General features: G+C 42.4%; 1 protein-coding gene across 2 annotated transcripts in view; it reads left to right on the top strand.

The window, feature by feature from the left end:
- Window positions 1-12369, top strand: part of CDC123 (cell division cycle 123) — a 54783-nt gene that overhangs the window by 37750 nt on the left and 4664 nt on the right. For both annotated transcript variants that reach the window (XM_003903388.4, XM_009213972.3), the window contains 3 exons: window positions 2312-2387; window positions 4379-4501; window positions 5700-5728. In XM_003903388.4, the coding sequence (XP_003903437.1) occupies window positions 2312-2387; window positions 4379-4501; window positions 5700-5728 (228 nt within the window). The remainder of the gene's footprint in view (window positions 1-2311; window positions 2388-4378; window positions 4502-5699; window positions 5729-12369) is intronic.

Genomic DNA, 12369 nt, shown 5'->3' with positions numbered 1-12369 from the left:
CACCAATTCGAATTAGTGCAGTAATTTTAAAAATATATCTTTAGTGTCTGTTTGCTTCTAGCTACTTTTGTATGTATGTACACATGCTTTCAAAATTGGTCTGTTGACTCACTGTGTTGAGTAATTTTTAATGTGTTGACTGTAGATAGACTTCTCTTTTAGGATTATACCGTATGCATGGAGCAGTTAATTTACTAGTTAAGTGACTTCTTACCAAGCCACCAATTACTAGATCTTAGAGTGCTGGTAGGTGAGATTCTTACATACAATCTGTGAGATTTTTTTCCCCTTGCTTAATAGCATAGTGTGAGCATTTTCCCAGCTTATTAAACACTTCTATAACTTTAAATAATATAGTCATAGCTATTGCTTCACGCAATAAACAACTATTAAGTACCTGGCTGTGGTGCTTCTGCCAGGTACTAGAAAGAGATAATTTCCTTAGCCTTTCTCTGAGGCACAGTCTTTTTTAAGAAGTCATCATCTACCTCCAAGGTTTATTTACCAGCAGTTTGCTCTCTTATTGCCATTTTGAAAGACACCATTATCATGTGTATAAGATTTAAAACTCAATTTTAAAAGTGTAGGAAAGTGATACTCTTCAAGTAATTCAAATAAAAAAAGTTGCAAGTAGAATCCTGTGTATTGTTTTCTCCTGTCTGTGTGTATTTAAAATACACACACACACACACACACACACACTTTTTCTCTCTCTCTTTATATATAGTTACGTATTCGTAGGATAAATCTGGAAAGATGCACAAGAAACCTATAGCACTGGTTGCCTCTGAGGAGAAAGACAGAGGGACAGGGTGGGGGAGAGAGAGAAACTCCCTATGCCCTTCTGTGTTTTGTGAAAATCAACCAGAGTGTATGTATTACCTATACAAAATAGTATTTTGATAAACATTATGCAAATTTTCCAGTAAATTGTGTGCTACAATTGCTTATTTATTTGTTGCTAAGTAAAACCACTGTAGCCTCTCTCTTTCTCTCTCTCTCTCTCTCTCTCTATATATATAAAAAAGTATGTGTGTATATGCCTGTATGGGCTTTTAATAGATAGGAACTGTGTAATATTTTAGTGTCAGATCCATTTAATAATTACATTTTTTTAAAAAAATCAGATAATAAGGCTTGACTAAGAGCTTATAATAAATGAAAAATGAAATCAGTGCATTTAAAATTTCTAAGGCATATTTTAAACATGTTTTTTTAAATACATAAAATGTCCCACCTGAAATTTTCCTGATTTTTAAGATGAGAAACTTATTACTATAGTATATGAGAGTTTATATATATTAAATAATTATTAATTATAGTAATAAGACCCATTTGTGATTTGGGCCAAGGGTAGAATTGATTGACTAAAATATTGAGAAAATAGAGAGTTGTTTTGGTGAGTCATTGTGACAAACCTCAATAATAATTATATCAAAGTAAGGATTACCTCTTGGTACTTAAGGTAGACAAGTTTAGAATTATTTTATTTTATTTTATTTTTGAGATAGCGTCTTGCTCTGTTGCCCAGGCTAGAGTGCAGTGATGCAGTCTCAGCTCCCTGCAGCCTCTGCTTCCTGGGTTCAAGCGATTCTCGTTTCTCAGCCTCCCTAGTAGCTGGGGCTACAGGTGCCTGCCACCACGCCTGGCTAATTTTTTGTATTTTTAGTAGAGATGGAGTTTCACCATGTTGGCCTGGCTGATCTCAAACTCCTGACCTCAGGTGATCTACCTGCCTCAGCCTCCCAAAGTGCTGGGATTACAGGAGTGAGCCACTGCACCTGGCTGGAATTACTTTATTATTTGATATTCCTCAAGGGGTGCAGAACATATGAATGGACATATGGCACTGTGGTGAAAAGATGTAACTACGTTCTTGATGGTGTGATTGTATGTCAGAACTCTCAAAATGGCAGCTACCTGACAAGGATGCATTTTGTCATAGAATTTTAGCACAATTTTCTTGCAGTTATTAGAATAATAGATCACAACTCTATTCCCTACATCTCATGTTAAGAATTTTTTTTTTTTGAGATGGAGTTTCACTCTTGTTGTCCAGGCTGGAGTGCAATGGTGTGATCTTTGCTCACTGCAACCTCTGCCTCCTGGGTTCAAGTGATTCTCCTTCCTCAGCCTCCTGAGTAGCTGACAGGCATGTGCCACCATGCCCAGCCAAGAATGTTATATGATGCCTCTTTTTTAAAAACCATTTGATAATGGCAATCATTAAGATACAGTGTTGACCTAAAATTGCCTAGTAGACCTTACCATATGGTTGTGTTATATTAAATATTTTGTCCTTTGTCTACAGCTTGTTCTCCGAAAATGGTGTGAATTGATTCCTGGCGCTGAGTTTCGATGTTTTGTCAAGGAAAACAAGCTTATTGGTGAGTTTTTTTTGTTTGTTTTATCCTTGAAAGTCATCTTTAAAAGAAGACAAGCTTTTGTTGGAAGTAAATTTCCAGTAATTAGGACTGGGATGTCAATCTGTTTTCATCTCAGATGCCACCTCTAACCAGTTGATACTGACTCTCTGGAATGCCGTGTTGACAGGAATCCCGAGCCCAGATTCACTTGCCACAGGAAACGGTGTTGTCAGATAATCATGGCTGGCTGGATTCCAGAGATAAAAGTGGTGGTTGTCACTATTCCTGATTTAGGAATCAGGAACTCTGTATGGAATTTTCCTAAACAGTACTTAGCAATAGTCTGCTTATTTTAAGCGTCATAAAAAGTCAAGTTTTGGAACCTTTATTTCTATTATTGGGGCACTATTTATTATTCTAGCAAGAGAAAATATGTGGACAAGTAAGTGTATTCTTCTAAGACACCCATTTTATTTCCTCTCAGGTTACTATTTTGTTTGCTATGATTTATTTAAGTTAAATATTGAAGATAATTCGTTCTTTATTTTGTTTATGCATGTTTTCCATGAAGTAAAATTTATCTTCAACCGAGAAAAGTGTAATTTGAATACAATCAAATCAGCAGTATTGATTCATTGAATGTGATGTTGAAATGTGTTAACCCACCTGAAAGAAAGTTGGGGTGTTCGCATTTCTCATATTGCTCGATGTTCTTGGAGAAGCTGCAGTGTAGGTGCTCTAAAGGAGGGGGTCCTGTTGGCACATGATTGAGGAATAGGAAACCCGAATTTCAGAGCAGAGAACTTTTCCCTAGGACCGGAGCAAATTCAGGGAGTTTGTGTAATAGTCCCGTTAGTGTGTTTGGACTCATGTCAGCAAGTCACTCTGAAAAAAGGAATGTTTACTTTTCCATGGCTTGAACGAGCAGGCTGTGAAGGCCAAGTAGCACGTATGAACAAGAAAAATAGACTGCTTCTAGGCAATACAGTATGAATATGGCAGGCATCTGGTGAAGAATGATGTTTTCCCAAAGAAAGTGGAAGAGTATACCAATCTGCAGAGACGACTTTGGAGGAAATCAAAGCAGCAGCAGTTGATTACGTGTGCGGGCTTAGAATTGCTGCTTTAATGTTTTACATAACAAGACTTTTTGTGACTTCGAATTCCTTCCATTTTACTAAATGAAAATAACTGTTTCCATGGGCTAGGTGCTGTGGCTCGTTTGAGAGGCCAAGGCTGGAGGATTGCTTAAGGCCAGGAGTTCAAGACCAGCCTGGGCAATGTACTGAGACCCCATCTCTACAAAAAATAAAACGATGAGCCAGGCATGGTGGCACATGCCTGTAGTCCCGGCTACTCGGGAGACTGAGGTGTGAGGGTCACTTGAGCTCAGGAGGTGGAGGTTGTAATAAGCTATGATTGTGCCACTGTACTCCAGCCTGGGCAACAGAATGAGACCCTGTCTCTAAAAGAAAAAAGAAAAAAAGAAAAAAGGCCGAGTGTAGTGGCTTACACCTGTAATCCCAGCACTTTGGGAGACCGAGGTGGGTGGATCATGAGATCAAATTCAAGGCCAGCCTGGCCAAGATGGTGAAAGACTGTCTCTGCTAAAAATACAAAAAAAAAAAAAAATTAGCCAGGCGTGGTGGCAGGTGTCTGTAATCCCAACTACTCGGGAGCTGAGGCAGGAGAATCGCTTGAACTCGGGCAGCAGAGGTTGCAGTGAGCCGAGATCGTGCCACTGCACTCCAGCCTGGGCAATAGAGTGAGACTCTGTCTTAAAAAAAAACAACAGTAAATTCTTCCAGAAGTAAGAAGACATGGCAGTGTAGTACTTCAGGATTCACCTGTTCATATGAATCCTTACAGCTGGGTCGTGTGTAATGCGGTACCCATCCGGGTGATCTTCTAATCTACTTTAATGGTTCTTTCCACAAAATGTTTAAATCACGTGCTGATGTTTTTGAAAAGAATATTGTATAATAACAGAATGTAAAATATTTTCTTGTCAGGTATTTCTCAAAGAGACTACACACAATACTATGATCATATTTCTAAACAAAAGGAAGAAATTTGCAGATGTATACAAGACTTTTTCAAGAAACACATACAGTACAAATTCTTAGATGAAGACTGTGAGTATTTTTTTATTGATCCAGTAAAATGAAATGAAATATACAGTGTTGCTGGACCTTATTTACTATGGTGTATATCCTAATAACTAGATTTGAAATACTGTATTTTAAGTATTTTACTATATTATTATTTGTTATTTTTGATAGTTTGTATGTTAATTTCTTCTTATTATTATTATTTTTTTTATCTGGAGACAGTCTCACTCTGTCACCCAGGCTGGAGTGCAGTGGTACGATCTTGGCTCACGCAGCCTGCATCTCTTGGGTTCAGGTGATTCTCCTGCTTCAGTCTCCCAAGTAGCTGGGGCTACAGGTGCACATCACCACACCCGACTAATTTTTTGTATGTTTAGTAGAGATGGAATTTTGCCATGTTTGCCAGGCGTGGTCTTGAGCTCCTGGCCTCAAGTGATCCGCCTACTTCAGCCTCCCAGTGTGCTGGGATTACAGGTGTGAGCCACCGCACCAGCCATGTTAATTTCATCTTACTTAACTAAAATCTATTTTTACTGCGAAGTCAGTTCCCCCTCTTATTTTAGATGTTTGATTGTATATTTCAAAGGGGCTGTCTACAGAGAACAAAGTCCATCTACCTTTCCAGCTTCTCTGAATGATCAAAGACAGCACCAGTTACAAAGTAAACATTTGTGGGTTGTTTTTAGGAATTGAAAGTATAATGTGTGAGAGTTTTCATACATCTGAAAATTATATCTGCTATGATTGACATTTTCTCTACTTGCCAAGACTGGGCTCTGTGGCAGATTTGATTTAAAATAAGATGAATCATGCTTCAGGCCTCATTCGATTTTCTGCTTTCTATTATAAGCTTTGCTCATTGCATTCTCCCGGATCAGTGATTGATGCCCCTTTCACCAGTACTTTGCTCAGTGACTCCTCCTGTCATTCCCATAGAACCGGTCTATGATGGGGAACTGGTTGAGATGATGTTGGTGTTTGGTTTGAATTTTTAAATATAGGGGATTATGGTTGGGGAACAGAGAACAGTAAAGCAAAGTTATATAAATAAAACATGGCAGGATGCCTTTTTATGTTTGAAGTTTTGAGATTTAGAAGCATTAAGTCCTCAGGGTCATTTATATTCTGTTGTCTTTGATTAAAACATACTTTAATTTTCAAAAGGAGATTTACATCATGAAATATTAGTTCATTAATAACGGACTTTTTTTCTCCTTTACAGTTGTGTTCGATATATACAGAGACAGTAGGGTAAGTAAAAACTGTGTCTGATATGCTTTAAAATAAGAGCTGGTTTTATAAGCAGGCAGAGCATGCCTTTGCTATGTGTGTGAAGGATCTACTGCTCAGAAAATATTTTGTCTGGGTGCAGCAGCTCACGCCTGTATTCCCAGCACTTTGGGAGGCTGAGGCAGGGACATCATTTGAGCTCAGGAGTTTGAGACTAGCCTGGGCAACATAGTGAGACCTCATCTCTACTAAAAATAAAAAAAAAATCAGCCCAGGCCGGGCACAGTGGCTCACCCCTGTAACCCCAGCACTCTGGGAGGCTGAGGCAGGAGGATCACTTGAGGTCACAAGTTCGAGATCAGCCTGGCCAACATGGTGAAACCCCATCTTTACTAAAAATACAAAAAAATGAGCCAGGCATGGTGGCGGGTGCCTATAATCCCAGCTACTCAGGAGGCAGAGGTTGCAGTGAGCCGAGATTGCGCCATTGCGCTCCAGCCTGGGCAACAGAGCGAGACTCTGCCTCAAAAGAGAAAAAAAAAATATCCAGGCCTGGTGGTGTGTGCCTGTAGTCCCAGTTATGCAAGAGGCTGAGCTGGGAGGATCCCTTGAGCCCAGGAATTCACGACTGCAGTGAGCCTTTGTTGCGCCACTGCTCTCCAGCCTGGGTGACAGAGTGAGACCCCATCTCCTCCTCAAATTTTTTTTTTCCCTCACACCAACTAAGGTATTTGAAATTCACCATGGTCAAAAATCTCCCCTTAAAATATACCTAACATTAGGGGACTTAATACCTGAAATCATTGTGTACCATGATTTAGGGATTCTTTATCGAGCCGGTCGGTAAATGGGCACCTTCCATCCTACTTCTCATTTGTGTCCGAGGTCAGGGCCTGCTTCAAATAGTTCAGTTTGCACACTTAAATGCGGCCAGGAGTTGGTCACTTGATATTTATATAATTATTTTGGCTGGGTGCGGTGGCTCAGGCCTGTAATCCCAGCACTTTGGGAGGCCAAGGCGGGCAGATCACCTGAGATGGGGAGTTCGAAACCCGCCTGACCAATATAGAAAAACCCCGTCTCTACTAAAAATACAAAATTAGCCAGGCATGGTGGCGCATGCCTGTAATCCTAGCTACACGGGAAGCTGAGGCAGGAGAATCGCTTGAACCGGGAGGTGGAGGTTGCAGTGAGTCAAGATCGCGCCATTGCACTGCAGCCTGGGCAACGAGCAAAACGCTGTCTCAAAAAATAATAATAATGATGATTATTATTATTTTAAAAGTGACTCAGAGTTTGAGTTAGTTTTATTTTTAGACAGAAGAGGATTAGTTTATTTTTTAAATCTTGAAAGTGATGAAAACTTCTGTAAGGAAAAAGTTAAAGTGACTTATTAGTAAACTTACGTACTGCTGACTTAATGAAGAATTACTAGAGCAGAGATTTCACTGCCCAAGACATGTCATCTTTATTAAGAAGTTTAAGTCACTAAATGCTGTTTGGTGCTGAGTGCTCTTTGACATTGTGAAGAAGCTAGCAGATGCGTTCTCCCGTGTGTCACAACACACGAGCAGAATATTTCTCACTCCCCCTCCGTGCTTAGATCAGCCTCATTGTAAGTGAGACAGTCATTTGATCTGAATCACCTTTGGACATCTTAGAATCCTCTTTGGACAAAAAGATATGGCCCATATGGTCATGTCCCAGAATAACTGTTAACTGTTCATTTAACGCTTACGTCAGAAGACATCACTCTATTTTCACCTCATTGTCTTCAAAGATGATGGTGTCTGTTAAGAGTTACTAGAAAGAGGGGCTTTAGGCCATTGTGGTGGCTCACGCCTATATTTTCAGCACTTTAGGAAGCTGAGGTGGGAGGATGGCTTGAGCCCAGGAGTTCGAGATCAGCTGGGCTGAACGTAGTGAGACCTCGTCTCTACATAAAAATGAGCCAGGTGTGGTGGTTTGTGCCTGTAGCCCCAGCTCCTCCCGGGAGCTGAGTTGGGAGGATCGCTTGAGACTGGGAGGTTGAGGCTGCAGTGAGCCATGATCATAACTGTCATGCCTATCAGTGTACACCAGGTTGTGTCTGGTCTTCTGCAGACTGCCATGGTGAATAATCCCGTATGTGTGTCATTTCCCACGCTGCAGGTGAATCTACAGGGTGAATTCCTAGAAGCGGGATTGCTGGCTCAAAAGTGAAATGAATTTTAATGTTGACAGATACTGCAGTTTACCCTCCCTAGAGGTTACATCTGACCAGATCCCCCCGGGAATGCATCAGAGTACTTGCAGCTTCCTCTGAGCTTGCCATTACAATATAGGGTCACACTCTTCAGGGTTTTGGGGTTTCATAGAGAAATGATGTTTCAGTATACTTTCTATTTCTATTTTTCTTAGTAAATGAGGATGAAGTTTATCTTTTCGTATATTTAAGGGTTGTTTCTATGAACCATTGCTTCGTGTCTTTTTCACTTTTTTCTATTATTTTCCTCAAAATAGAGGCACTGTTTAGGTATTACAGAGGCCTTTGTCATTGGTCTTTTCCTGTGAACAAGATCACCTATATTATTTGCTTCTTTTCTGGCTTTTGAATTTTAGCCATCATTTAAAAAAATACTTCCCCATGGTTTTTGTCTAGTTCTTTTGTAATTTCTTGTTCTCCATTTCAATATTGGGTCTGTTTGGTGTTTGTTCCTTTGCGTGTTTGGTATGCGGTATGGATCCCCCTTAGTCTTTTTGTCTGCACCAATATTTTTATATTTATATTAGACTGTCCTTCAGATTGATGATGATTTCCCAGGTTCTTAGGGCGTTAATCCCTGTTGCGTTTGCAGACTCTCGTTCGGGCTGGTTGTTTCTTTTTTGTTTTGTAAATCAGTTTATTTTACTTTGAGGTCGTCTTCAGTGAGCTTGTCCTTTTGTTTATGAGAATCCCAAAGATCCTAAATTTTGGATTTTTCATTTGCTTCTACCATGTTCCCCAAAACTTATTCAGAGGACAATGTCATTGTCTCCTGCCCCTCCGTTAGAACTGTCTCCTCACACCCCTTTCCTGAGGCTGTGGCCTTCTGGAGTTGGCGTCTGAGTTCTGATTCCCTTCCCGTGGCCAGTCTGCTAGGAGACCCTCCCACAGGTTCCCACGGCACTAGAGTTGATTCGTTTAGTTCTGTTCTTCGGGTTCTTCTTGTTTCTGGCCCCTGGGGATTTCCCGGTCTTTCTCATAATCTCAATTACACTTTTGAAGGGCGTGTCATAGCATGTGTTTCATCCTGTTTGGAACAGCAGGCCTTGAGAGTTACCATAGCTGGCTGTGTTTCTGGAGCCCTCACATCTCTCACACTCCAGCCAAAATAACCTGTTCCCACAACGGGCGGTCGTGGCGTGGCCTCTGCACATGAGAGCCGCCGTTCTCGTTAAGTAGTCCGCTTTTCCTGCCAACACCACCCTCCTCCCAGAGCATTGCTGTTATCCCTCAGGTGCCCAGGTCCTTTGGGAAGCGTTTCCAGCCTTCCCTCGCACATGTAGGCACACTCTCCTTTGCGCCTCTCCACTCTCACAATTCCCTGTTCTTGCCTCTCTCGAAGCAAAATACCCTGCACATTGCCATTGTTGAATGGTTTTTGGTTCTGTTTTGGGGAGGAGATGTGTGTTCTGCTCAAGCCTGAGCTCTTGGAAGGAATCGATTCTGTGTTACGATCTTCATACCCTAGTGCCTAACACAGTGTCTGGTCCCTACAGCTTGATCGGGATAGGGGGACAGTCAGTTGGTACAAGGACAGTTAGTCCAACTGCTCTTTGCTTATTGGATTGCCTCAAAGCAGAATTAACTTCTCAGGCTGTTTTTGCTTGAGATGTCATGTGAAAACATGTTATGGCTGGGCGTGGTGGCTCACGCCTGTAATCCCAGCACTTTAGGAGGCTGAGGCAGGCAGATCACCTGAGGTCAGGAGCTCAAGACCAGCCTGGCCAACATGGTGAAACCCCATCTCTACTAAAAATACAGAAATTAGTCAGGCACAGTGGCAGGTGCCTGTAATCCCAGCTACTTGGGAGGCTGAGGCAGGAGGATCACTTGAGCCCAGGAGGAGGAGGTTGCAATGAGCTGAGATCACGCGACTGTACTCACAAAAACAGGGCAAGACTCTGTCTCAAAAAAAAAGTTATGGCTGGGCACGGTGGCTCACACCTGTAATCCCAGCACTTTGGGAGGCTGAGGTGGGCGGATCACGAGTTCAGGAGATCGAGACCATCCTGGCTAACACGGTGAAACCCCGTATGTATTTTTAAAAAATGCAAAAAATTAGTCGGGTGTGGCGGCGGGCGCCTGTAGTCCCAGCAACTTGGGAGGCTGAGGCAGGAGAATGGCGTGAACCCGGGAGGCGGAGCTTGCAGTAAGCCGAGATCACGCCACTGCACTCCAGCCTGGGCAACTGAGCGAGATTCCGTCTCAAAAAAAAAAAAGTTATAAAATCTTGATCCTGATCCTCCTACTTTATTAAAGCCTGATTATAGCTGGGGTTTTTTACTTCCTCATTTTTTTGTACTAGAGGATAGCTTGTGAGCTACAGAGTACACTGCCAATTAAAGTGGTGGTTTGTTTTCATTTAAAAATGTGTTTTGGGCCGGGTGCAGTGGCTAATGCCTGTAATCTCAGCACTTTAGGAGGCCAAGGTGGGCGGATCACCTGAGTTTAAGAATTGGAGACCAGCCTGACCAACATGGTGACACCCAGTCTCAACCAAAAATAGAAAATTAGCTGGGCATGGTGGCGCATGCCTGTAGTCCCAGCTCCTTGGGAGATGGAGGCAGGAGAATTGCATGAACCCAGGAAGGGGAAGTTGTGGTGAGGTGAGATCACACCATTGCACTCCTGCCTGGGCCACAAGAGTGAAACTGTGTCTCAGAAAAAAAAAGGAAAAAATGTGTTTTAGTTTTTTGCATTGTGGCATATTCCTATATTAAAGATGTGATAGTTTAAAAAAAATAATGAGTTCGTTTTACTGATTATAAAAAGCCAAGTAGAGGCTGGGCACAGTGGGTCACACCTGTAATCCCAACACTTTGGGAGACGAAGCCAGGCTGATCATGAGGTCAGGAGATGGAGACCATCCTGACTAACACTGTGAAACCTCATCTCTACTAAAAATACAAAAAATTAGCCAGGTGTGGTGGTGGACGCCTGTAGTCCCAGCTACTCGGGAGGCTGAGGCAGGAGAATCACTTGAACCTGGGAGGCGGAGGTTGCAGTGAGCAGAGATCACGCCACTGCACTCCAGCCTGGGTGACAGAGCGAGACTCTGTCTCAAAATAAATAAATAAATAAATAAAAAAGTCAAGTAGAAAGGGTTTGGAAGTTAGAAAATATCCATTTTGTTATCATGATATATATTGAAGACATCTTAGCAGTATTCGCCAAAATGAAGTTGACATCATTACGAAGAAGTTTGATGGCTGATACTGTTTCACATAGTTCCAGGAATGAAGAAGTGGGTGCTAAATGGAGATGAGGAAACAACTCAAGCAGTGAGAGAGATTTGCAGGGCATCTCCTGGGGCTCGTAGAAAACGAGGAACTTACCCAACTGGGTGTGCTGAAAGCATCCTGCGACAGGCTTGTGCCACTTACTAGAGGTTCTGGAATTTGAAGCAAGTCCTAATAAGATGTTTCATCTTTCTTAACATTTTGCTCTCACTCAGCTGAGAAGCAGCACCAGATATTAGGCATGCTGGCTCAGCGGTCTTGGTGCTTGGAATTTCATGCACACACAAGCTCAGGACCTGGCGGCAACACATTTATAGAAAAAGAACATTCGTTGTTAACTAAACGGCGCAAATGTATGAATGTTTCAGTGGGAAAAGGTTTATCTTTGCTCCATCCACTTCGTGTCAATAGGTGTTCGTGATCAGATGCCGTGGCCGTCATTCCTGGCGGCGTGGCCCATGCGCCCCTACTCTCTGTGTGTCGGTACTGGCTGTTTTCTGCTCAGAGGCCAACCTCCCCTTCATATGCTGTCAAGCTCTATTCTACAGACTTACTACATTCACATAGAAAGAAAACAGCATCTTCAGGCTGGGCAGGGTGGCTCACAGGGAGGCCAAGGCGGGAGGACATTTGAGGTTAGGAGTTTGAGAACCAGACCATGGCCAACATGGTAAGACCCTATCTCTAGTAAAAATACAAAAATTAACCAAGCATAGTGGCGCATGCCTGTAATCCCAGCTACTCGGGAGCTGAGGCAGGAGAGTCACTTGAACCTAGGAGGCGGAGGTTGCAGTGAGCCAAGATCACACCACTGTACTCCAGCCTGGGCAACAGAGTGAGATTCTCAAAAAAAAAAAAAAAAAAAAGAAAGGAAACAGCGTCTTCATACTTGCATATGGTAAAAAAAAAAAAAAAAAAAATCCATTCTTGGCAGCAGACCTTCCTGAGTCAGAAGCGCTGCTCTCTGGAGCCGCAGGCACTGCCTGGCTCTGTCTGGCTGCCCCTGAACGGAGCACTGAAGGCTCCGGGAAGGCGCTTTAGTCAGACACAGACCCTAAGCCTTTGGGTGACCGTTCCCTTTCCCGCCGGATTTTTTTTTTTTGTGGGAGACACAGTCTTGCTTTGTCACCCAGGGTAGATGGAGCGCGTGTTGTGATCACGGCTCACAGCAGCCTTGA

The sequence above is a fragment of the Papio anubis genome, chromosome 11 (genome assembly GCF_008728515.1).
Source record: "Papio anubis isolate 15944 chromosome 11, Panubis1.0, whole genome shotgun sequence".
Taxonomy (NCBI): Eukaryota; Metazoa; Chordata; class Mammalia; order Primates; family Cercopithecidae; genus Papio; species Papio anubis.
Note: the sequence above shows the minus strand (reverse complement) of the source record. Positions and strands in the feature narration are given on the sequence as shown.